This window comes from Nipponia nippon, unplaced genomic scaffold (assembly GCF_047370975.1).
Source record: "Nipponia nippon isolate SJK-2023a ecotype South Korea unplaced genomic scaffold, ASM4737097v1 scaffold_4, whole genome shotgun sequence".
NCBI classification, from domain to species: Eukaryota; Metazoa; Chordata; class Aves; order Pelecaniformes; family Threskiornithidae; genus Nipponia; species Nipponia nippon.
Window position 1 is genome coordinate 72,221,590 of NW_028262358.1, and position 27,115 is coordinate 72,248,704.

General features: G+C 39.1%; 2 protein-coding genes across 7 annotated transcripts; one reads left to right on the top strand and one right to left on the bottom strand.

The window, feature by feature from the left end:
- The first annotated feature begins 1,162 nt into the window (after window positions 1–1,162).
- Window positions 1,163–6,952, top strand: FAM162B (family with sequence similarity 162 member B). The gene is made up of 4 exons (XM_087773364.1): window positions 1,163–1,280; window positions 1,779–1,890; window positions 4,866–4,974; window positions 5,200–6,952. The coding sequence occupies exons 1-4, from the start codon at window positions 1,163–1,165 to the stop codon at window positions 5,296–5,298; spliced, it is 438 nt and encodes a 145-aa protein (XP_087629490.1). The 3' UTR covers window positions 5,299–6,952.
- On the bottom strand, window positions 6,155–27,106 carry KPNA5 (karyopherin subunit alpha 5). Of its 6 annotated transcripts, none has more exons than XM_009460593.2 (15): window positions 26,962–27,105; window positions 24,600–24,733; window positions 22,183–22,284; window positions 22,002–22,101; window positions 21,082–21,176; window positions 20,122–20,253; window positions 19,136–19,224; window positions 17,844–17,943; window positions 16,685–16,848; window positions 15,487–15,565; window positions 14,339–14,464; window positions 13,074–13,201; window positions 11,251–11,429; window positions 9,649–9,864; window positions 6,155–7,650 (listed from the first exon to the last, which is right to left on the bottom strand). In XM_009460593.2, exons 1-14 carry the CDS (start codon window positions 26,963–26,965, stop codon window positions 9,677–9,679), a joined length of 1,620 nt encoding a protein of 539 aa, XP_009458868.1. In that variant the 5' UTR covers window positions 26,966–27,105; the 3' UTR covers window positions 6,155–7,650; window positions 9,649–9,676. The 6 variants fall into 6 exon arrangements, with proteins under 6 accessions (XP_009458868.1, XP_087629467.1, XP_087629469.1 ...); XM_087773341.1 differs by lacking the exon at window positions 26,962–27,105 and adding exons at window positions 22,404–22,431; window positions 23,848–23,961 and having other exon boundaries at window positions 6,155–9,864; window positions 24,600–24,732; XM_087773343.1 differs by having other exon boundaries at window positions 6,155–9,864; window positions 16,685–16,754; window positions 17,849–17,943; window positions 26,962–27,106.
- Window positions 27,107–27,115: the final 9 nt, after the last annotated feature.

Genomic DNA, 27,115 nt, shown 5'->3' on the forward strand with positions numbered 1-27,115 from the left:
GTGAGAAAGCCAGTGCGGAGCTTGGATTCAGGGAGCTGGGCTCTTCTGTTTAGAGAATGGCTCATTTGCAAACAGAAATTTTGTTCTGAAACAGAATGTGGAAAGATTGATTGTTTTCTAAATTGGGATGAGTTAAATGGATTGGGATGGCTTTGATGTTTTACCAATAATAAGGACATTTTGTTACTTTAATGATTTTGGAATGGAAACTGTACATGTGTGAATAAGAAAACATCAACATGGGACTACTTACTGAATAGAAAGTGCTTTTCTGAATACCTTTCCAGAATGAACTGTTGTCCAAACAGCATTTAAAAAAACTTTTAATATCGAGGACGCTAGAACTCACTTATGGTAACAAATTTCTGATTTCCTCTGCTCCACAATTGGCTTTCAGAGAGAGCTGCTTACCTCTGGCTCTGCTCCTGAAAATAGGTAACGGGAGGTTTTGGCGACAAACGGTTCAGGACTCCTGATTCGTGCCGTCAGGCTGAGCACAGTCCTTCAGCTGCTGCTGGGCAGCGACCCATCCCGGGGCAGCGGGCCTTCTCCCGTCCGCGCTGGTGGACATAAAATCTTCCACCGTTTGGTGCATCAGACATCCTCCTGTTGAGACGCTGTGTTACACTGGCACTGGCATCGTGCTGGCACGGGCTGTTGCTTACTAAATATGTATTCTGTGCTGAATTATTTTTTTCAAGGATGTGTTGGTAGTGATTTTTTTTTTTTTTTTTTAATAAAGGTTTACTCTGTTCAGGACGTGAAAGGGGAAAAAAAAAGTTTTCGACTGAAATAAACAGAAAGGCGCGTGCTGAGAATCGGTACGTTTGAAGCTCCTGGAAGGGGTGACATAGAGGAGCACGGATGCGTGCCGCCGGTCTGTGCTACGGCACTCGGGTCGTGAAGCTGACCCGCCGCGGGTGTTTCTTTAGCCGACTTTTGCCTTTAGCGCCGGCGTTCCGCGGGCGGAGCTGTAGCACCCCGCTGCGCCGGGTGAGCGGACGGCTGCCCAGGGGGACCGGCCCCCCCTTGCCGGCGGCCGCCCCGCCTCGCCTCGCCTCCGGGCGCGGCCGGAGGGGGTCGGCGGGGCGGGGCGGGGCCGGGGCCGGGAGCGGGGCGCTCCGGCCGAGGCAGTGTCCCGCCGCTGCTCGCCGCCCTCGCCATGCTGCCGGCGCGCCTCCGCCCGGGGCGGCTGCTGGCCGCCGCGCCGCTCCGCCTGCCCGCGCCGCGGGGAGCCGCCGCCGGCGGGGAGCCCGCCCGCGGCCCGGCCACCAGCCGCGGTGAGGGGCGCTGCCCGCCGCGCCGGGGAGCGGGGCTGCGGGCGGGGACGGGGACGGGGACGGGGACGGGAGAGCGGCTCCGCCGCGCCGGCGGCGCCTCGGGGCTGAGCGGGGCTTTGGCGGCGGGCGGGCGGCTCGGGGCCGCGGCGGAGCGGGGCTGGGGCTGGGGCTGCCGGCGGCCGGGTCGGCACGGCGGCCCGCGGGTGGGACCCGGGCAGCTCGGGTGGTCCCGGGCGTCCTGCTGCCGGGCCGGGTACCGCACCCCCAGGCCGCGGGGAGGTCGAAGCGGGCCCGCAGAGACCCCCATGGGGGGCGGGGGTGTGCAGGAGACCGCGTGGAGGTGACTCTGCGTAGCGGGGAGGTGGAAGTTTAATCCCTGGAAATTTAATCCTTCCAGCGACCAGGACAGGCAGGGGTTTTCCACTTCCACCCTTACTACCACTCATCATTCACTCTTAGTGCGTGGTTTGACCAAGTGTTTTTTTCCTAATCTTTAAGCTGAGCAGGCTCACAAGGTGGTTGCGAGTTACAAACCTTCGAGGTTTGACAGAAAAATCCTCCTCTGGACGGGGCGTTTCAAGACAGAAGAAGAGATTCCTCCGAGGATCCCGTAAGTGTGCTGCTCTTGCCCGAGGGAAACATGGAGCTGAAGGGAAAGCGGTGGCGTGATCCCGATCTAAAGCTTTTCCGCAGAGTTTGAACCAGTCAGTTTTTCAACAGTGAAAACTTGGAAACAAATTAGAGGGCAAAAGAATTTCCTGTCCTGGTTAGAGGTTAAGATGAGAAAATGTTCCTTACTGGGGTCCCCAGAGCCTGGGATTAAGAACTGGATCCGTCTGAGTAGATAGCCTCTGTTACATTTATGTACTGGCTTGTTTATTTTGCTTATTCCTAACGTGCAACCAGAGAAGGATGTTATTGGTAAACAATATTTTCTGTTTATAGCTCCCATAAAGAGTTCTAAGGGAGCTGACTGTCACTGAATGATTAGATCCAACAAATTATGATTTATTATAGAATTTGAGGAAAAACGGAGAAGGAGGTTATGAGAGAAACATCCCCGACCAAGGAAAACCGAGTACTTGACGTAGCCTTAGCCTCCCATTCTTGTTGACCCACTGGCCTAGATGATCCTTGAACAACCCTTCCCGCACAAACCACCCTGATTCTGTGCTGCTCTGACTCGCTGAGAGTTAGCATCCCCCAAGGGAGTCAGCCGCTGAACACATGAAACCCCTCGAATGCCAATTGCTGCCTTTTTCTTAGGGTGTTCAATAGCGCGTTCGATGTCTCTCTCCAGGACGCCACTTCTTATCGTCGCAGTACGTCCCTGCCTCGGGTGGTGCGTTGAGCGTAAGCAGCGTGCAGAGCCGCGTCAAGCAACGGGTGCATCCGTTGCCGGCTCCTCTTGGTTCCTGGCAGCTTCACTGAAGTTTCCTGAGCTGGACGGTGGCTTTCCGTCATCCCGCCTCTCTCGCGCTGTGCTAGTCCCACCATCTTCCCCTAGAGAAAGGCTCAGACGGGGCTCAGAAGCTCTAAAAGCTATTCAGGTCATCGGGAGGTGTTTATAGAGACGCACGCATTTGCCAGTCCATGCACATACGCGCACACAAATTGCTCGTTTCTGTGCAAGTCACCGCTTTCAAGTGCGTGTCGCCGCTTTGTGCTTTCTGGGTGAGCAAGGTCTTTTTAGAACTGTAAGATCATAAATAGTAATATACTAAAAGAAGTTAATTGTGAGACATCGAAGCTGAATTGTGTCACTGCTGTAACTATTAAAAAAACAAAAGAATTGCAAGATACTGTTACCTGTGAACACAATCTAGCTGCTGAAGATAGTTTGTACCAAGGGTCAAACCTGCAGTCCTTACTCAAGGTTGTTGGGTTGTTGTGGTTTGGTGGTTTTTTTTTTTAAACAGCTGTTACTGACTTCAGCAGAGGTTTGCGCAGAGTCTTGATTAAGGATTGAGTAGCAAAGGCCCTAATGTGCAATTAGGGAAGAACATAATAAGGTCTGTTTTCTCTAAAGCAGAGGCAGAAAGCAGGGAGAAAGTGAAAATCTTCTTCAGAAGAGTTTTGATTAGGGCATTGCGAAATATGATTAGGCTAATAAGCCAGACTAATAACATTTATGGGTTTGCTTCTGTTGCTACAAATGGATTAGCGGATTAATGATTTTATGCGCTAGTCTGATGTGCGGTGTGTTTTAAAGACAATGTGTGTTTACCGTGGTACAGAAGAAAAGTGGTTACTCAGAACTGCAGGCATCGTCAGTCACCTGCACGGTGAAACACAGCACGTGCACGTCGGCAGGGAAGGGGGTAGCGCGGCCGAGCCGCCTGTCCGACTTGCCCTCTGCTGTTGCGTTAAAGCCTTCGAGGGGAGCGCTGCAGCCCTCAGCCCTGGTACGCGCCGCCGCGGGCAGAGCTTCCGCGATGGAAACTCCAGCTCTGCCCCATCCCACCGCTCAGCCTCCTTAAAGTAAAGCTAAAGGTGTTCTGGGGGAAAGAGATCGTTACGAGATCTTTACTCACAATGTAAAATCAATTCTTTATGCAACTATCCTTTTTACATACATGTATGTATAAAACTGTAACTATATATTATGTAGGTTTATATTCTATATCTTGTGAACATATTATCTTTATATATGTAACGCATTCCCATGTGATTTAGGAAACGGCGCACAGCCAGCATTATAACGAACGTCTTAAAACCCGTACTCCCAAGCGCACCGTCTGACCCAGAAAAAGACTTCGCCGAGAGTTTTGAGACGGTTTTAGCGGAGCGGAGGTCTCCTGTACGGCTGGCTCGCGGGGCGCGCAGCCTGCTCCCAGCCCAGGAGGTGGAAACGGGAGCCGTACCCGCGCAGCCGGCTGGGCCCAGCCACTGCTGCCAGACGCCGGGCGGGAGTTTTCACTGCTTTTGCCTTTGATGACCGGCAAAACTAATAATGGAGATTGTTCGTGTTCCGGCGTGTGTTCCTGTACTAGCGAGGCGGCTGACGGCAGCTTTAAATAAATGCTGCTGCTTTTCTAAAGAACGAAAACCTCCTATCTAACTCATAGCAGTACAAACTGTTTTAATCGCCTATCCGAGTATGTAAAGCCCCTAGCCTACAGCGTACAGGACGCCATCGAAACAGGTCAGATACGACAGTAATTAATTTCTAAAGTTAACTTTGAAGAAAAGGAACTTGCTTTCACCACATATACTTCTCCATCCGTTCAAAACGGATAAACCCCCTTAATTTTCACTATGTTTAACTAGAGCTTAAGGTAGGATTTCTGGTGTATTTACCCCAAGTATTTAAATGCAAATATTTATTGCATGAGCAATTATTTTTTCAGCTTAAAAAACAAAAAATCAGCTTAAATCCATTAAATGTTGCTTTTCCACTGGAAATGGACTAGGGTCAGAAAATGCAATGTTCTCGGGTGGTACATAACCAGTCATAGCAAGCTGAAGATGCTCATTTTAGAAGCTAATTGTTTTTATTTTTCAGTGGCGGTGATGTTTTATCTGTGAGGCTTTGAAGAAGAGATGCTTCACAGTTTTGTAATTAGTCAATAACTTTAATTGCAGGCCAGAGATGCTGGACAAGGCAAGAAACAAAGCTCGAGTTAAAGCTTGTTACATCATGATTGGCCTCTCAATTGTTGCCTGTTTTGCAGTGATTGCCTCAGCTAAAAAGGTGAGTACGGTGCTAGCTAGTTATCACGTAGCACACTTAAAAATGATGGCATTCTGTGAAAAGTCGACAAGCCTCAAGAAAGAGTGGCAGCTTACACCTACCCCAGTTTTAGCTAACCTGTGCTCCTGTCACCCCTGCCACCTAAGTAGTCGCTGGCTGTTCCCGAGATGGGGTGCATCGTTACTCCTACCACGCTGCTCTTCAGTAGGTGTCTTACTTCCACAGGCTGCTGCACGCCACGAGTCCTTAACAAGCTGGAACCTGGCAAAGAAGGCCAAGTGGCGGAAAGAGGCCGCGCTGGCAGCAGAGTCGAAGACAAAGTAACTTAATATGAAATGCCAAATGTCCTCGTCGGAGCGAAATTAAGCGTTGCTGAGGGATTAGTGACTTTCAACCAATAAATGGAAAACTGTAGTATTGCACACGCTGGAGCCAACAAGTATAGTTACAGGACCACAAAAAGAAATGGAGGGTCTCTTTATTAGAGAGATGCTTGATGTACTTGTTGCAAATGATTAAAATCAGAATGTTTTGCACATGATTAAAAGCAGTAATTAATTTGAAAGGAGATGAGGTAGTTTCCTAAGAATGTCAGGCATAGGGGGAGCCAAGATTCCACTATCTGTCTTAAAAACTTTCTTTCAGGCTTATCTTGAGCTATTACACAGGTAAGAGTTCCTCACAGACAAACTAGCTGTACTTTTCAATGAAAGGTTACATGCAGCAAAGACCAAGCAGTAGTGAAGGTACAAAAACTGCAAAAATAAGGAGACTTATGCAATTCACTTTTGCCATTCTAAATAAAGAACAAACTGTAACCAGCCAGGGTATTACAAATCTTATACACCGAGAAGGTTTGGAGAAGTGAGGGGAGGGGAAGGGGCCTGCTAATTTCACACATTCTCAAGTCCTTATAAACTTCCTGGGAATTCCCAAAGAAGCGGTCAGTTCTGCAGGCAGAGACAAGTCTGTGGTTATCATACAAGTATGTGTTTGGTTAGATATTTACAAAACATGTTTTAAACCACAAAATTTTCTGTCTGGTAACAGTGCCTAGTTTTACAGTCCACAAATCAGCCAGTTTGAATGCATTTGCCCCAATGCTGCATTCAAAATGGCATTTGTGTTCTCTAGTTTAAGAAGCCACACTTATTGAAACACTAAATAAATACAATAAACATCTGTAAAATAGGTTTTATTGTTTCTGTATGGTATTTGGAGATTTAACATTCCATAATATTGCATACTACTCATATGTGTTCAGTTACAGTAATGGGCCTTTGGCCTGGATTTAAAGATGCACTATTACTATCTGAAGTTAGTATAGGTATTTTAGTTTCCACACATTATTTGAAGATACTGTGCCATAAGTAACTGAAATTTCTCATTCCACATTTTGGTGAACTCTTGAGGTCACGGTTAAACTTCACATATCAATTGGCACACCTATTACAAAAATCCTCAAATTCACAATTTAATAAATTTAAACCAACTGAGAACTAACCATGGAGGAAAGACAATAGTGCATCTTTTCTTTTTTTTTTTTTTTTAAAGACAGACCCAACAATAAATATTTTCCAGTTGCAAACTTGTTCTACAGCTAACTTATTTCTGTGCCAACGTTATTACTATTTTCTGATTGCTGCTAGCAACAGTGTTTAAAGCAAATACTAGAAAATTAAAAAGCTGTATGAACCAGTCCTCAGACAAAAGTGCAACAAAATAGATACGATTCAGTGTATCAAGAGTAGGGAACTAAACAATAATCTTATGCTTTGCATAGTTGCATAGATTAGCTAGTTAGTATTCACATTTAAGCAGAACAAATGGTACCCTTTTAATTAAAACCAAAACCACAAAGCCCAAAGCCCTATATTTTTAAGCAGACTCCGTAACTGATGGGGCACTTCAGATTCCATATAAAATACCAAGCTTGAAGAGATTTTCTTCTCTCAGTTATTTTTTTTTTTTGTTTCCCTCCACACTGGTTTCACCTGTTTAGGCCACATCATCATATTGACGCCCCTGCCTGCAAATGACTACATCAGAGCTGACCTTAAGTCATCACCTCTGGTTTGATGTTGTTCATTTATGTGCTTTTAACAAAGTGTGATGTAAACCCAGTGATAAAATAGGAGAGGCCATCCTGTACGTTTATTCTTTAAAGAATAATTTTCATTATTGTTTTTTAACAATTTTAGGGTAAACCAAATGTTGAGTTTAAATAATGATTTTCATTAGCTGAAGTCCATCAATTTTAGTTCCCTTTTAAACTGTTACATTTAAATGTATCAGAGGCATGAAATATAGTTAATCTAAATGCATAAAGTGCAGTCACTAACCGTTCACACATACTGAATAATATATCTGCAAAACTGAAGACAGTCTTTCAAAACAAATATAATACTTTAAATGTCCCCTCTTTTCTTCATTTTCAAGTCCTTTAATCAAGATTTTTATAGTTCAGATTTGGTCTAAATTAGAGAGGCTTATAAATGCAGTTTTTACAGGGTTCTCCAAATAAAAAGCAGGCACAGCTGGTTATGTTATCAAAACAAGGTTGTTAGAAACAATGGAATACCCTGTTACCTGAATAATTTTCTTACACTTGAAGAACATTGAGATTCAGCATTTACTAGTAATCCTGGTAGATCTCCGTGATTGTTACCCTGTACTCTGAACAGATGAGGGGGGGAAAGAAGGAAGGTCAGTATATGAAAACCTAAGACTATGAGAGTAAAAAGGGCACAAATACAATCATCTAACGTTATATGAAAATTTGGCAGCTGTACTCAAGATTATCACACTATTCAAAACTGTTGTATGCTGTACAAATCTAGGTTTAAAGTGTCATTTGCTAAAATATCTCATTATTCAGAGTTCATAAAGTAACAGCACTCCTATATACACTTCTTACACTATATTCCACTAAAAAGACTTCAAAAAGAGGTTTCTTCCCTCCCAGTTACACCTTAGTCAAAACTGACCATTAATCTTAGAACATCCACTTCAAGTCCCACATTCAATTACAATATAGTATATATTGCTGTAACATCAAAGTGAAACATCTTAGAATCTTAACTTGCATGTAAAAAAACTCTAAATATAAAATGGTACTGTAAATGATACCACCTTCAACCTGTATTTTTCAGTGCATTAAAATATTGTTTAGTGATAAGCACAGTGCCATGGGGTAAGTAATCTGAAGTTTAAATTACAGCTTTTTATGAAGCACACAATGCTCTCATATGTCAAGGACTTCACTTAACCCAGGAGTTTGATGTTAATACATTAATTACAGGTAATAAGAAATAATCATACTTCAGCATTAACGCAAAGTATTAATTTCTCCAAATGAGATATACTACTAATACACCAGAAACACTACTTATATGCAAGTCGAAGCAGAGCATACATTTTTCTGTATTCAAAATTGTTAATGTAAATATTAGAATTCTATTTCTTTTAGTGTTTAACAGCAAACACTATATTGTAGAGCCTAAATATTTAGATGACAATAACTTCTAGTTAGTTTTGGTGTCCACATACTTAATGCTATTTACACTACAACAAACTTTGCCTTCAACTGAAAAGGAGTGATTCACTATTCATTCTTCACTGCAGTACTTCTATTGTCTTACCAAAAGAAAACCGAGTTAGTTAACTTAAAGAACAATTCAAGTGGCGGTAGCATATTTGGTCAAAAAAATAACACCTACTGTCTAAACTTTTAAGAAGCTACTGTACTAGAAAGGCAAACATTGCCATGTTTCTCAAACGAAAGCGGTGTTACCACATTTTGACAGGAGACAGCTGTAAACCATCTGCTTGGCAATTTGTGCAAATCACCATCTCTGTCATTCATCATCTCAGCATTCTTGTGGTAACTACAGCAACTGCTTCCACTGCAAAGTACTGTACTTGTGGCTGACTTTTAATGCCATTTAGCAGCTTTAGTTACAGAGCCAACATCAAATAACCAGCAAGCTCTCTGCTGATTCCAATTTGAAAATCTCTGAAATAGTCCTCTTCCCACATAATTCAGAAAAAGCTTTTTCATATATTCAATATTATATTAGGTAATTAGCATTATATATGTATATCTATTATGTCTTTAAATACATTTTATAAATAAATTCCAACAGTGTGTTGTAAAGTAAGTAATGCATAAAAGTTTCACAATTTAAATAAATATTTTTCACATTCCAATTCAGCTTCTTACAAGCTCATCTTTATTTCATATCTTAGTTCTGAAGCAATGTTTTTGCTTCAATACAAGAGGTAGATTTGATAGAGACTGGGCAAGTCAAGCCAACTGCCAAAAATGCAACTGTCAGTAACTGTATTGCTGATATGCAGTTTGAGACTACATGAAAAATTCAGAGCCGCTACCTAAAATCCTACCAAGTCTTAGCTTAACAGTTCTTGTTAAATCACATTTAATGCTTTACTTTAGACATGATTACTCACAGTTGTTTTCTGTACATAAGAGAGAATGAAAAACACAAATACAAAACAAAGAACAGTTGCATCTAACACAATATATAAAAGTGCATGAGCTGCTTCATCTATTTCTGCAAAACATATTCAACTTTTCCTCTAACTTTGGCCATAAAGAAAAGACCTCTTGGGAGGGGGGGGCAAAAAACAAACCAAAACCCTACAAGTGTTTACATTTTATGCTTGTCTTCACTTCAATAGTTTACAGCTGAAACCCCTCCATTGGAGCCTCCTGCTGTTGAAACACAAACTGCTGCTGATTTTCATCCACCTGAGGTGCAATACTGGAGTCCTCTTCTTCGACACCAAAGTAATGTTCTATGAGTTCAAAAGCCTTTTGGTAGATCTCTTGGTTTTCATGCCTCTGAAGAAATTCAATTTTATCAAGTCCTAAATTTAAAACAAAACATTTTTAAAATCTAGTTGCTTAAATGAATGATGAATTCAAGGGGAAACAGCTTATAGCATGGATGCACTTCTCAGATAAAAAAAATGCAATCCCAAATCATCTCAATTCATTCAATGTAATTGATTCTTAATTTCCTAACCCATTTATTTCTAGTCTTCATTTTCTGCAGCATTTTCTGCTGTCCAAACTCATTTTAAAACTATGCTAAAAGAACATCAATTAAACTACGAAGGAGGAGGCGGCAGTAGTATCTACAAATAAATATGCCATGCCTACAAAGAAACTGAATCTGCATAGAATTAGGATAGCATAAAACTGTTTGCTATAGCAATTTCCAATATCCCCATTTCTTTTCTTTTACTCTTTCAGTCTTCCCCAACTCTAAATTCTATCCCCTATTAACAGAATCGTCACTGGGCACAGTCTGGTATCTTTTTTCAAATTTAATTTTAAGATTTGAAGGTATTATCTTTCCAAAGGTTTATCATTTGCAAGCTAGAGGACATAACTCCTGCTCTGCTGGCAGAATTAAGTGCTTGGCGGTCAGTTAGGTTGATTCAAAAATCCTTTTCAGCTATTTAAGATAATTAAGTGTTCACTTAAGTTGGATTACACAGAGCTATACAAACCCTTCTGGTGACTACAGAGGCCAGAGCAATGAAGGTGATATAATTAGCTGTTTTCCCTACTTGAACTTATACTGTACAGCTTCAGCAGCCTACGCTTAACTGGTAAGGAAAGAAAGAACCTAGGCATTCAATAGCTGAAATTCTGAACGGACTCAAAATCTGGAACAGAATAAATTCCATTCAAGTATTCAGTACTTATTCCTCTTACACATTAGAGTGCAAAGTAAGTTCTCCACGTATGCACTTGATTTTAGAAATGAAACTCTGTAACAGGGAATTCAGATTTAAAGGCTGCTTGACAGAAAAGCTAGTACCATCTAATCAGATATAATGTGGTCAGCTAGAATTGTTATTAGCAGTTTCTGAAACACAAATGTCTGCCAATTTTGTTTTGTCAGAGCTACAAAAAGATAACACTCCATGAATAATGCCAGATTCATTATAAGCCAGGTTTAACATTAATTTTGTTAAATCAAAAGCATCTAGTCATGAAATTCTACAAATGTCATTTTAGTTTTGATTCTCTGCCTTTAAAATGTGGTTTAATTCAACAACTCTTAAAAAAGAAACAGAACAGAAATACTTTCACAAATTAAGTACAATGCTTTCATGTCCACTTAAGCTCGAAGTAAAAATTCTAATATTAAACTTACCTACAAATGGTTCACAATGGTTTTGTTTTTACAGCCTGAAATAAGGAAGTTCAGGTATGTAGTTTTACAAGAAGTAATTTCTTACCATATGCTTCCTCTATAAGGGCGCAATAAGGATTAATGCCCATTCCATTCTGCTTAGACTCTTGCTCTCCAAGACGCAGAATATTTTCAAGTCCATTTAAAGCCACCTGTACTATTTTTGAATCCATCACAGTCAGGAGGTCACAAAGAGGCTTGGTACAACCTAGTGCTACCAAATACCTTCGTAACAGCAGAAAAACAGAGGGGGGTGGGGGGAAAAAGAAGGACTGATAATCCAGCACATTCATTCCGACATGCCTGTCTATCACTACTGGTCCTTAATTTTGCTAAAAGAAGTGGCTGAAATGACAGATTTCTAAAACACACCACAGAGATAATCTTAATCTGAAATTGGATCAATATTCCAATTTATCCTAATGAGAAAATTCAATGTGCACATTCCTAACTGGAGTTTGGAATTTGTAGTCTTTTCTTTTGCTTATGATCTTCAGATGGGTTTAACTAAATAGAAGAGAGAAAGTTAGTTTTAGCAGTAAGTTCTTTTCTCGGGCATTTGAAATTTTGTAGGGGCACAAACATCAAGTAAACACATTAAAGACAGATAAGAACATTGGACACTGCTCTATACTAATGCAGTCCACACTAGCAGCCCATTAAGATACTAGCATTACCTACTGTAAAAGGAAGGACATAATTGTAAATACAAAAAAGATACTGGGATTCTGAGTGTCCTATTCCTTTTTCCAATTTTGCACATAATGGTGTAGAACTTTGGAAGTTAGAACCTGTGCCCTTGTTTCTAGTGTGGAAGGAAAATGAAGTCAGTAATGCTTGCCAGCATCAAAAGGTTGCTTAAATATAGTTTATTTAGTGGTTTTAAATTATCCTGCAGTTAGACAGTAGTACCTTGAGGACGTTAAAAGGGCTAAAATTTCATGGCATAGATAATATATTTGTATTTTGTGACAAGAAGCTACTTTTATGATATTACGTGAACATTTTCTATCTGAACATCCTGAATTAAAATTTATTTAAAATATGCTAAGTTTTAAGATGTTACATTATGCAAGCAATCAAAATAATAGCAAAAAACTACCCACAAACTTTCCTTACCTCTGATAACACTTAGTGGTTATAAGAAAACCAGGACTGTTTACATTTTAAATAAATTAGCATGCACTTACTGCAACAGATCTCTTAAATGTGCTGGAAGAGTTATCACATCACTTTCAGTTCTGGCTTCCAAATAATACACTGTCATATTTAAATCCATTTATCAACTACTGATTCACACTGATCTCTATGCTGATGGTACTCAGAGAAACCAGAGAATATTTTATTCTAGTCATTCAAGAAGTCCAATCTTTGCAGCACATAAATAGCTGCTGACAGTAAAATTTTAATCAAACTCAAATCTGAAAAAGGAGTTTAGATATCTGCTTTAAAATAATATTGAGTTTAAAATACATGAAGAAACCACTAAAATTCCTGACAATCCCATTGCACAAGTTTTCTAACCAACTCTCCCAAATTTTTCCATTTTCAAACACTGGAACTCTTCGTTAACTGTTCCAATTGCGTTTGACAATACAATATCAACTCTGGAAGATAACCCTGTGAAAGCTTTAGATGTAATATCACTGAAACAAAGCAGTATCAGTCAATTTGTTATTAAGTCTACTGCATGTATTTCACTCATTTTTCCGAGCTTCTACATGTTTAATCCCTGTGTCGACAGAGTTACAAGGTATTACGGTTGTGTTTAGGATTTTGCTGCTATATTTGTCAGGGTTCAATTGCAGAAATAAAAATGCCTTAGAAAAGATACTTAGGCAGAGAAAATAGTAACATACACAAACTTACCTAATCTGTTCAGGGGTTCCTCCTGATGTTGCGTTAGTTATGGCCCATGCTGCTTCTTTTCTGGTGCGAAACTCAGCTTTTTGAAGAATTTCGATCAATATTGGAAAAATATTTGCATCTATAACAGCCTAAGAGATGAAATTGTAGTATTTTATAATAATTAGTTAAGATTTAGTATAGACAGAGAAAGAACATTAATACCCTTCACTACAAGAGTCAGTGATGCCTGCTGATATCAAAGCAAACAATGTTTTGTTAGAAGGCACCACACTAACTAGAAATGCTAAACTGAAATCCAGAACTATTCCAACACTGCACTACAGCAGCCATCAGAGTATCTTCCTTGTTGATTTCTCTGTCTCTGGTGGACAGAATGCTGCTTACTGGATAGGCCTATTTAAAAATCATATAACATAAGCACAAAACCTGAATTTTTGAACTGGAGATCAAGCCTCAGAACAAAACTTCACTTTATCCATTTTATTAGGTTTGCAGTCTCCACAGAAAGACTACGTCTATAATTGGAGACTATATTTAAATGAACTGAAGAACTAACATTTTCATCCCTGACTGAAATAGAGGAAAAAAATCATATTGAAAGACGCACTCTGATTCAGAATTCTTATTTTTGTCAAACAGAACCTTTTTTCAGATAATTCCAAACACCTGGAGCAATAGTCAGGATTTAGTAGTCTCCACAAGAATACAACTCAGTATTGATGACATCATCCAGGTTTTTTATCTAAGCAAAATGTGCAACATTTCCAAATAGGTAGAACTGGTAAATTGTCCATTTTTCTCTGGACTAGTCTGTGCAAGATGTTTTGTTTCAACTTTTAAAAAGAAAAATGGCGTATTACTTTAACATGTATATTACAATGCATAACAAAATTAAAGAAAATATACCAGTAGATGATGCTCCCACAGGGAAAAATAACTGTTGGTATCAGATCTAAGAGAATATTTTAAGTACCCTTTCATTTGTTTTATAAGCAACAACCAAATCCCTTTGAGAGAAATGAATCAGTTTCTTTAGTACAAATCATGACAGTCATTTCTAAAGTATTATTTTATGAAGTTATTTATAATAATCTTTCAAAACGTAGAAGAAAACATTTAAGTTAGGTAGAATTATAGACAGTTAGGACTAAAACAAATAATGTAGAGTCAACGCAGTATCTGCTTACTTCTCCTTGTGAAGGAAAATCAAGTGAACTAGTAAAATGAAAACAAAACCAACCAAGTAACAAATATACAGACTTTACCTGAATCTGAGCTCTGTTTCCTGCAGTAATATTAGAAACAGTCCAGCATGCTTCTTTTCGAATAGATTCCTTGGGACTACTAAGCAAGTGCAAGAGACAGGGTAATGCAGAGCAGTTTAGAATCACCTAAAATAATTTGAGAATTGAAAATTGAGTTGTACAATATACATATATACACACACACACATATATATATGGAGGTTTGTGCAACATACATATATATAAAAAAAGCACTTTACAGATTACTTCAAAATAAGATTTTGCAACACATTTATATTATACAAAGTATCATAGATAACATCCTGCAAAATCAGTGTTCAATGCTGTAGTGTGTGAATAGACAATCCAGCAATTGAAAGAATCTGCCCTCAATTAAGTTCAGACCAGAAGACTGACAACAGCAAGACTATATAACGCTGCTTAAGGCTAGAATATGAATAACTCAGAATAACTGAGAAGTGTAAATCTGATTTGTATAGTTATTTGTTCATTTGTTTTTTAAGAGACAGATGTTTTCTATTTAATTCCTTACCAAAATCCTCTCCTACAGAGTTCACAACAAATTATGTAATTAACTTATTTCCTTATTTTCCCTTTACACTAGCTGTCAGCCTTTTAGACACAATTTTCTTTAAAGCAGGACCTGTCTTAGTATTTCCTGCATTGCTTCAAACTCAGTTTTCCATTGCCTAAAATTGAAAAATAAATCTTTAGAACAAATTGCATTAGTAAGACTATCACATACAAATTCATGGACAAATCAAGCATGACTGTTGCTTACAAGTAAAAACGCTGACTGCGTTTGAAGACTTAAAAGAAGGGAATGATAATAAATAATTGAACCCCTACTAAGGAGGGGGGAAAAAAAAAAAAAAAAAGTAGTTATTTTCATAATGAATGGAAAGCAACAGTCAGAGTACCACACAGGAATGAAGCAATCCACTACATACAGTGCTGTAAGAAACTGTTCGTTCTTGCAGTAATTTATTATTTAAAATAGCAGCCTGAACTGTCAAATTAACAATATAGATTTGTATAGAGCCTCTTTCACGGACGTATGCAGATACCTGTACTGGACAGGTATTTTGTCACAATTTTTACAAAATTCTGTCCTGCTACTTCATTTTTTTAAAATCAACTAGTCTTACCTGTGTTTGGATATCATCCCCAGTAACAATATTTCCAACTGCTCTTAACGCAGGGGAGACCACCTTGTAATCATTATGCCTGGAGACAAATAATAAATCGCTCGATATTACCAAGTGTTAAAGTATAATTTTGCATTTTCAGTGTACAATGGTTTACTTCAGGTGCTAAATTTTTAGTTCTAGAAAACACTGCATTACTTCTTACACTTCCCCCCTGTTTAGCCAAATTTGACAACTGCAAGCCCACAACTGAATTCCTGATTCAAGGAAAGGGCATCTCTGTGGAACAACACAACTTAGAGCAATCTATCTGTCCAGCAGATTCATTTCACCCAACTCAAGTATTATTGAATATAATACTGGAAGCTGCATCATTCAATAGCCACAGAAACAAAAGGGGTGTTATTAGCTGTATGCTAAAACTTAGCAGCTCCGCTTTGTAAGGGAACTTCCCCCTTTTCTAAGTCAATAACCCTAGAAGCCAGTACATGAAGCCCATATTCCCATATTCAGTTCTCTGAGGTGTGGGGGAAGGAAATCTACTCAGCTGTCCTAAAGCTTCTACGCAAGCGAAATCAACCTCACCCTCTCCTCACAGCTATACAAATAATTGCATTATTTGTACACAAATTTCACAGGGAACTGTGCTGAGCTGTCAGTGCTGGGTACTACTATCCCTGACCTACTCTGCAGTCCCCATGTGAACACAGGGATTTAGTCTCCCTTTCTAGGAAAATAACGAACCATAAACCAAATATACTGGAACAGTTCAAAAGTGGCACAAGCCTGCCTCTGGACTTCGTGAGTCCAAGAACTGTCTGTATTGCAACTACACCTTCTAGAAAGGTAAGAAAACAAAATACAACAGTAAAATTTAAAAAAAATAAGCTGAGAAATTAATTTACAATTCAAGCTTGGTCTTCAGTCTTCACCTTTCTATTCCTCCACATAAATGAAATCCTACATTAAATTCTAAAGAATATAAAGGAATACTTTGGAGAAAACTTTTTTTCACTGTCAATCTCAGGAAAAATCCCAGGAGCCAAGCAACCTAGCGAGCAACTTAAAAGGTTTCAGATTGAATTCATGTTCATCACTTCTCACAAAATAAATTCAGACTTGAGGTGAGAAAAAAACAACTCAATTTGAATTCATTAACAGTACTGTAAGGCATTTATTCGGTGAAGAGAAGACTTACATAAGCAGCTCTACCAATCTTCGACACACTCCAGAATCAATAACAGCTTGAATTTTATCATTGGGACCATCTGAAAGGTAAGAGAGGGCCCAGCAAGCATCTGCTAATACATCCGGGTCACTGCTAAACAGCAGTCTTGATAAAACATTTAAGCAAGGAGCAACCTAGGTTAAAGAAAAACATTGCATAAAATTAGGTGTTTCGTATTTTTCAAGTTTCAGAGAACATTCTGCAAAGGCATAAAGGTGCAGAACTATTTAGTGCCAAAGCACACGAGCTCATTAATGAATCAGGACCTAGGTGGAACACTTCCTGATTAAACTAGACATCCAATTCCAACTGTCAAATTGGATAAATTCTGATTCACAGCCTATTTATTTAGAGATACTATATTAGGTATGTAATTGTTCAGCTTAAACAAAAACCATCTGCTTTTACAGGTAACCAAAGGATCAGGAATTACTGATGCTTTTTTTAATCACTCAGGGAACAGAACTTCAAAATAACAACACTTTTTCATATTGCTGTCTTTGTAGGAGTACTGGAGGTTATTTATAATAACCAATTTACCATAAAGAAACCCAGAGTAATTCACAGGACTCAACATTCATGGAAGCAAATCAAACAAACAATGGCTGACTTCAGTTCTCACTGCAACTGTGTGTCTCTGGCCTTAATCTCCTACAAGTTCCACGCAGAGACAAATTAACTAGACCATCTTAACACCACTTGGAACCTGACAGGTTTCAGCAGTACAGCTTGGGAAATTTCATATTTTTTGTAGAACTTAATTCTTTATCTTACATCTTCTTTATCTTACATCACTTGTAATAACTCACATCCTCTAAAACAGATCTGGAGAAAATACAGCCCCAGGGGTTTAATGCTGAATGTATTATTTGTCCATCATTTCATACCAGTGAATGACTACTTGCATCTGCCTAGCTACAATCTCAAGCTTTTAAGTAATTTTATTGCTGATAGGTGTCAAAGTAGATGATTTTTTTGCAGATACAACAGATGGACAAGACTGTGTGATTACATTAAAAAGATACAATTGAGCTGATCTCCACATTCAAGGATTCTGTGTGTTATAACATATTACAAACATAAGTCTTCTTCAGCTTTCTGATTTCTCAAAATGAATACTTTATTATACCTTACTGAAGTCTGGAGGAGGGTTCTTTCCTCTACAGAGATTTGAGAGAGCCCAGACTGCATTTCTAGTTGTTGTAAGACGATTTGAATTTGTTAACAGTCTGTCAAAGAGAGACAACAGTAATAAAAATAATAACTTCTTATTGAAAATGTAAGTCTTTTTATGTCCATTATTACCAACAGTACCTCAAATCAGGAAAAGAAATTCTATTATTGGGCACTAGTTTCAATTTATTTCTCTTCATCACTTACATGCTGCAAATATTTTCTTAGAATCAACTGAATCTGAATAGATTATTTTGAATGGGCATTTCATTCCCAAATCAAGTATATGCATATAAAGTAAACCATTGCTCATATGAAAAATCATTCAACTAATCTTTTCTGAGGGTTTTCAGAAGAGGCTAGGAGATGCAACCCTCCCTTGAATTAACTTTGATGTTTTCATTCACAGAATGCAATTAATAATAACAAAAGTAGTTCCATAAAAAGTTAGAAGATCTAAAAAAATTAACACTTTACTGGTTTTGCTGAATAGAATGTGAAAGATGCAACACCTGAAAAATCAGGTTCACTTTCAGATACATACCAAAATGTCTAAAACTGTTAATCCTTTAAATCCTTGAGGAAGGTTATCACATTCTCCTCTATTACCTTAAGCTATTTTAGAAATGATTTAAAGCCTTTTATTATTCCAAGCAATAATAAATTGAACAAAATTTGTTTTGTGTAATTTTTCCCCTGTGATGAAGCTACCTTACATCCTATTGTAAGTGTACAATAAATGCTGGAATGATATTCCTAGTGAAGAGAAATCTCCTGGTGGAACACAGCTCATGTAACAACTATTCTGCCAGCTCGTCTCAACAAGCAAATGGATAGATAGCAAGACCGGAGCTTGGAGCTACTGGACAAAGGTGGTGAAAACAGCCTATTGCCCAGCCAGTTGGAATCACACAATTGCAAGTGTGAATTAAATCATCTCTCCCACCCTGTATATCCAGAACTCTGGCAACACAGAGTTCTGCACAATACAGAAATTTCACACCTGTGAAATAACACTTCTCTCCTTTTGCAAACACTGGAAAGCTTCCAGCAGTCATGGACTAATTAATTAAAGTTATGCATGGAGCTCAGGTAATCCAAAACATTAGAGTCATAGCAATATAATAAAAAAAGGAACATTCTCAATTTAGCAAAAAGCTTATATTATTTTCAAATAAATTTTAAGTTGAAGCTTATAGTTATCTATACCTGTATACTATATTTATAATATTAATTTACAATACTTACTCCAAGAGGGGTGGTAATATTCCACAGTTTAAAACAAAGTCTCTGCATTCTGCATTATCACCAGCAATGTTACCAAGAGCCCACACCGCCTTAAAAAGCAAAGCATCCAAGTGAATTTATACATGCTTGCAAAACAACTCTTACATAACATCTATATATTTTTTACAGCAAATATTACAGAAGCAAAAAAGCAGTATCATTCCAAATATAAAATTTCAGAAGAATACTGATTGCTATGTTGCATTTTTTGTGAACTCACATAAAGTCAATTACATACACTTGAATTCATCCTTTCAAGGAAAGAAAGTCTTCTGTTATGAAAATGTTGATTCATGTGCTTTTCAATAAAAAGGATACATGCACTCTTTTTAATAGTTACATTTGCTCGCTATGTGTAACAGATTCACTAAAACTGGCTCAAAGGTGCAAAAAATGTGTGAGGAATAAAAAAAGTTAAATCATGAACCTTCACTATACAAACTTTCAAACATGCTAAATAAAAGCCAGTAAATTACAGCCTCTCAAACAAACAAACAAAAAAAAACCAAATCCAAACCAAACCCTAAAGTTCAGGAAAATGTTAATGAAGACTGTAACACAATAAGATGCAAGAGCAGGAGTATATAGGAAATGAAGCTACAAGATAACTTAGGGAAAAACTCCACATTGTTTTCTACTATATTCTTTCTATTATGGCATTCTAGATCCTGTCCACCTGTAAATGCTGCAATAGAAATGAGGTGCTTTCCTCAAGTTACTCCATAACATGAAATAAAAAACAGGTTCAAAGAAACCTGAAAGAATCAGAGGAAAAAAAAAACATGAGGGGAAAAAATATGCTGGAAGTAAATTTTTATCTTCCTGGAACCAGATCAATGGGCTAGTAGACAAGTGGGGCTCAAAACCTCTCTAACCACACACGCCCCAAAAAGACATTCATAAATGAATTTTAAGTAGTTATAAAAACACCACAAGAAAACAGTTACCTGCTCCTGTACATCTTCATGTTCTGAACTAAGCAATTTAATAAAAATTGGAACAGCTCCGGTTTCAATTACAACTTTGGTGTGTAGAAAAGTTCCAGATGCTATGTTTGTCAAAGCCCAAGCTGCTTCAAACTGTTGAGGAGCACAAAGACGACATGTTAAACCACTCAGCAGTAAAGCTTACATTCGTGAAGAACAGTTTGACATGAGAGTTGCAGGGGTTAATTTTCCAACTTTTTTTCCTTTCCATTGAAATGCAATTATTACTATTATTGTACTTTCTATACAATAAAATAATTGGCGTTTACAAAATCTCTATTTAATAAGCACCTTCAGTATCTAAATTGGTTTTAGGTTTTGGCTTGCAGCACTAACTATAAAGAAGATCTCAAATCTCTTAGCTAGTACAAGTCCCTTCTGTTAAGTTAATTCTTCTGGTATGAATGTACACAAGGCCTAAGTGCCATTCCATGGGCTACCACAAGTAGACAGAACTAGTAACTCCAACCGTTAGTTATATATTTTTCAAAGATTTTTCTAAAAGGGTTTTCATACAAGCCTTTTATTTTCCTGCATTTTTTTGTTCTTTTCTAAGATTTCAGCTGAAAAGTACTACAATATACTCAACACAAACAAAACAGATTCTGCTCACACATCAATGCTGACGATCTTAATATACCACTCTGGAAACTCTCTTGAACACATCCTGCTTTCAACACCCATGTATTTGACCAGCTGAATACACAACCCTAAAGACTACTATGAAATTCACAAGAGTCAAGTAACAATTTCAGTGGCAATACTGGACACTTTAGACAACTAAAATTTACAGCTTCATCGGTTAAAATAATTAAATTTGGTTATTTAAAACAAAACAAAAACCAACACATGCTTTCCAAAGCTGTTTTGGGGTGGTTCTAATTCCATTCCAAACCCCCAATCAGTACCAGCCAAACTCACTTGCAGTGTGTAATTCTCATTCCTCTCTAGAAATTTCACAAATCTCTGTACTACTCCTGGTTTTTGTATGACTTCATCTATAGGTGGATTAGGCTCTAGGGGATAAAAACAAACATATTTGTGTAAGTCTAACAAAAAAGACCAAAGAAATTACTTTTTCAGTATGACACAAAACATGAATATGTTTCTTGGTTCTTACCATAATTTTTAGCTTTCGATCATTTTAATCTCAAATGAAGGAGCTAAACTTTTGACTTTAGAAGACTGCAGAATCATCTCCATAAAGTGCTACAATTCAGTAAACACCCTATTATGTATAATAATAGTAACACATACTATTATCCACTGGCATGTTAGTAACTCATTACAAAACACTGTTCCCTCAGTCAGTAGCTCAGGTCAGTGGAAGAGCAATTATGATTATAAACTATTTTAAATGACCAAGCATACCTTCACCTATCATGCTATACAAATACCAGCATTAATTTAAGACTGCACGTCTTACAGTCTCAACAAAAACAAGTTACAACTGTTCTTTGGCAGCCATATAATTTTTCTCCCCTCAAATACAGAATGAGAATCAGAAATTGAATCACTGCAACAAGTATTGTAAGTAACGTTAGTGTGCAGTTAGTTACTGCCCTGGACACTTCAATCAAAATATCCTTGCTTTTGTTACTTTGTCCAAAAGACTTAACATTAGAATAATGAAGCTTTCTGTATTTAGCCATTAGGTTGGAATAGATTTGGCATGGTTTCTCTATAAACAGAACTAGAAGTTTCAGCAAGATCTATTTTAAAGTAAAACAAAACTAAAGGTTAAATGACTCCCTATGACAAAAATTTTTAATAACAACACAGAAGGAACAAAAACAAAACAAAAAACCCACAACAAAAAAAAAGAGGCAATGTTTATGTACCTTTAGATAGCAATTTTCTGAACTTCTGAGTTGCTGTGAGTTGCTGATCAGGATCATCAGAGAAAATCATCTGCACCATATCTACTGTAATAACTTCTTCCTAAAAATGAAGGGAGGATTTCTCATGTCTAATACTATGCATTTAACAGGTAACATTCTAAACACATTCTAAAATAATTACCTCTGGAATAGGTACAGTAGAGCTGACATCAGGATCCTGAATTGGACTTTCTACCATAGATTCTTCATTTCCCGGGAGAGAAACGTTTCGGCGTTTAAACAGCTAAACAAAGAAGAAATTTTTGGGAGAGTAAGTTAGAACTTACCACAGAGTGGGTACTGATGACATGCACTTGAAGAAATGCTTTCACCAATACTAGTCAAAGCATTTCAACTACTCACCTTCCTACTCATCCATGCAAATGGAATTCTACATGAAAATTTAAAGGACATAAAGGAGAAACACACTACTATATCTGCATCTTGATTAACTGCGCTGCAACACTTCAGAGAGACATTTAAAAAAATGATTTTCTCTTTAATTAGCAAAGATCCAAAATTTTTTTCCACATGTAAGAAAAAGAAGATACAGATCTTTTTAGCTTTACTCTTCTATCCCTCATAATTAACATTGATTTTTAAGCAGGAAACAGTATTCTACAAGCTACTTTCTCCTTTTTTAGTTTATAGGCTAAAGTCATCAGCACAGAGCCAATGTTTGTGTTTCAGCACACCCCGTTCCTCCCTTCACTATGTATTTTCTTTGCATGCCAATTAAACAGCACCTATATTTGATACACAGTTGCAGAAAGATTAACACAGAAACATTATTTTAATATAGTTGGAGAAAAAATGGCATAGCTTCAAGGGAAACTTTCAAATTATGTAACATTAAACATTCTCTATGTCCAAAAATTGCTTTAACATTGGCTGCATGCACTGCCTATGCTCAAAATACATACCTGCACTGTAGTACTTAATGAGTGCCTCCTCATTTTCTGGCATACAAGCAAAACATTCACATTAGCCTGTTTTCTTCTAGAAACCAAATCTAATTTTCTATCTTTAATCCTGTACTACACTTACAACTACTGTAATTAACAATTCTAAGAATATTATGTTGATATCTTTAAAAAGAGATGTTAGAATCTCAGTCCATTGACTAAGATTTCACCTGTAAGCATAATAATGAAACCTCCTACTAAATCCTGAAGGTTTTACCCTCTATAGACACCTAGACTTCTGCTATTGTACATGGCCAAAACCGCAGAAGCAACTCCATGTTTACATCTGCCCATATTTCAAACAGGAACCTAAAACAAAGCATTCTCTCCCTTGTTCAACAGAATTCTGTATTGGGCACAATCCTGGACACAAAACAATTGCAGAATCCTGGACCTAAACAAAGTTTAACTCCATTTAAACCCACAAAGGAAGAATAAACAACATCCCTCTTCTGGAAGACCAGCCATTCCTTCTCGCACTCAACAAGAACACAGAAGCTGTTGGTTGAAATGTATAAACTGTTTTTGTTTAGGATCATGGTCTGTCTACCACTTGTAATTTCCTTTGGAGCAAAAGCAGTCTTATTTCCCTGCATAAACTTGTTCTCCCCAGTTCAAGAAGAGCTGAAAAACACCAGTCCAACAAATTAAGATCAAGGAGAACATAACAGTATTCTCATTATTATGACAGTCAGCATGGGAGAGGAAACACCCATTATTTTCATAATTTATCTAGGGAGTATTTACTACAAAATACACAAACAAAACTTTCAGCAGGAACTGCAATGCAGTTACCCATTCACAGGTAAATGCTCCAGTATCGTACTACTTCTTACTCTTACCTCTCTGGCCCAACTAATTTAAATTCTTTTTCCATGCAGTAGCACCACTTTCACAGGAGAAGGGTAAGCATTCCCACCTCAGAGAAGACTGCAGACCAGTGCCTGGGACACTCTCTAGGTTGTGGGAGACAAATTCAGCCACTTTAGACCAAGCAGAAAAACAAACTACATTCCTTACTTTCCTGGCAAGAAACTACTAAGCATTTTGGGAAAAGGAACTACCACAAACCATTAAATTATACAATGCTCCATGTACTGTCATCACTAAAAATTCGATGAGGACAACTGCAAATTCAGGGATCACTAATTGGTAGCCACTTTACTACGCTACTGTAGAAAAAAGCTCTTGGGCAGCTTGAAGTACGGCTTCAAAGATGAAACTAATCCTCTCCCTTCTAACAGTACAACTTTGGCTCAAACTCCAGAAGACAATGCAAGGTTTCTAACCCTTATCGTAAATAAGAATATCCTTTCAGCCCAGTCTTATATGTTTAAACCTAGACTAAGGATTAAACTTAAGACACTGGTCTCTCCTCTGTGTGCCCTAGTGACTTAAAGAAGGCTTCTGTTTACTTTTTTGTTCTATGATCCTGTTGAGAAGTGCCTGGTGCTCCCCAAGACTGGACAGAAAACAGACATTCAACCTGGCGCTCTGGATTCTGCTCCACAGGAGGAATCTGCTCAAGTCCTTTCACATATCTGATTTTAGCTTCACAAGCACTTAACAGTTAACGGCTCACCAAGATACTTACCTGTTCTTCCCTTTTCTGTTTACGAAGCTGGATTCCTTCCTCCTCTCTTCGTCTTCGCATTTCTTGAGGATTAAGTGCATTATTCTTGTAGCTTTTCATTCTGAAGTTATCTTTACCTGGGCTTGCCATGTTGTCTACCAAAAAAAGAAGAATTACTCCAAAAGGTCAAACCTTGCAAGGCAAACACGCCATCTTTTGTACTACAAGAATATATACTCCTTGTATACTTGTACTACAAGTATATATACTCCTATAGCTGCTTGCAATATCCAGTTCATCAACAAAAATCTCTAAGGTAGAAATCAGAGAAAAATCTTTGCCTAGATGGGCATTTCTAAACTGCAGATTAAACTACAGATCATCTCAGCTACTGCAAAAAGAAGTTATGGGTCTTATGAGCAAACTGAGAAACAAAAAGCAAAAACATTACACTGCTAAATTTTGATTCTGTCAGCAAGTAAAGGAATTTGCTTCCTCCTCTCATAAAGGAGACACTAAATGTATTAAAACATAAGGACAAATCCAAGAAGAAAACCTGCAGTAATTACCATTTAATTTAATATCTTACTGCATTGTTTCCTTTTTTTTTTTTTTTTTTAAGATGTCTAGCTCGCAAACATAACACAGGATCTAAAGGTTATGCCGCGTTTCCTTCTAAACTGTATGCAGAAAAAACTCTGCAGAAAAACAAATTAAGGGTCAGTAGTACCCAGACAGGCATACTCTTTTCCATTTAAAACTAAGATAATGATTGACCCATTCTAATTAACAACTCTTTTGATGGATTAGAGGATTAGAATCTGCCTGTCATTTCAGGCCTATCAGTTGTGAAAAGATGAAAGTGATAAAACAAGATTCTGTCACTGAAATGATCAAACTGACTGACTGAAAAAGGTTGTTAATAGCACAGTGCTAGTTTTTAAAGCTAGAACTGTGGCCTTCATCTGAGAAATAACTGTCAAAAATATGATTTAAGACTCTACACGAATTCTCACTTATGTGAAATTCTTCCACAACAAGCAAACATACATAAGAATATCTGAACTACGGCTCTTGAGCTGTGCACAATGCTCTATCAACTTCCATGCTAAGACTGTTTATTTTATTATATCAGCAGTACCAAGGACTGCTGCGCAATAAACACAAGCTATGAGAGAAAACACAGTCTGCAGACTTAAGGCTGACATCAACAAGACACTTGGAGGAATCAGCAACCTGTTTCACCCAAACGTATTTGCTTCACAAGAGCCTTAGTAAACTACTGCCATCTCTGGACCACAATGCTAAGTATGCCATCACGTAAAGCAATTTGCTAGTAACTGTCATGTAACTTTTGAGATACAATTTAAGAAGATTTTTCCAACAACGCTACTGGCTGAACTAGTCGTAGAACATCATCACTTCCTTAATCACTCGTGCCTTGCTAATTTAGTTGCACCAATAAAACTGTCAGGCCAAGAAATGAACTAAACAAAAGCAGCGTGCACTCAAAGTAACCCAGTTTAGGTCACCAGCTCAATAAAGAGTTACAGAAGCACAACTGGGAGGAAGCTCTCATCAAAACTGTTTTCAAAAAGAAAAGCTTATGAATTTATAGCTTCACTCCCCCCACAAGAGTGTTCGTATAGACATCATAAGGGCAAAAAGACTGTCAGTCCCTGATCTATTCAGGCTTCACAACTTCTACGTCCAAGGAAGCCTGCGCTTCTGCTCTGCAAACTACACTCGTTTTAACACCAAATCCCTCTTCCCAGCACATCCTGCATCTCACCCACTTGTTGTGCCTAGACTAAGACCTACCCTAGTAATAGCTTTTTTTCTCCCTGCCTACATAAGGCTCCCTAAATACCGCGCCTCGCTGTATCACCGCCCCCTCCCCGGCCAGCAGCGCCGGGGGAGGCCGCACGGGCTTCCAGGCGCTGCCCGCCGGCTTCGCACCGGCCAAGACCCCGGCGCAGGGCCGGGTCAGACCGCAAGCCCCCTTGCCGCGGCTGCCCGGCCGAGAGGACACCTACCCCGGCCACAAAGAGCGACCAGCGAAGCTCTTCACCCGCGTCCCTTGAAGAGGGGGTGGAAAAGCCCCCTCAGCAGCAGCAGCAGCAGGGCAGCGAGGCGGGAGGAAGGCAGCCCTCCGACTGAGGAAGCGACGGACAACAGCGCGTGAAGACCCCGTCCCAGCACCGACCGCCCCGCCTGGCGGGGACCGAGCTGCCGCGCGCGGCAACGCAGGAGGAGACCGGCCTGCGCCGGGGAGCCTCACAGCAAGGGGCACCACACCGCACACCGCACCCCGCACCGCGCCGAGGGGGACACAGCCCCTCCTGCCCCCACCCGCCGACTCTCGGCGCTGTTCCGCTCTTACCCATCGAAGCGGAGCCGCACGGCGCCTGCCGCCCTGCAAGCGAGAGAACCCCGCCCCGCTGGGGAGCGCGGCGCCGGCAGCGGACGGCAATTCAAGATGGCGGACGCCGCCCCGCCGCGCGCCGCCCCGGCCGGGGGGCGGGCCCCTCCCTTCC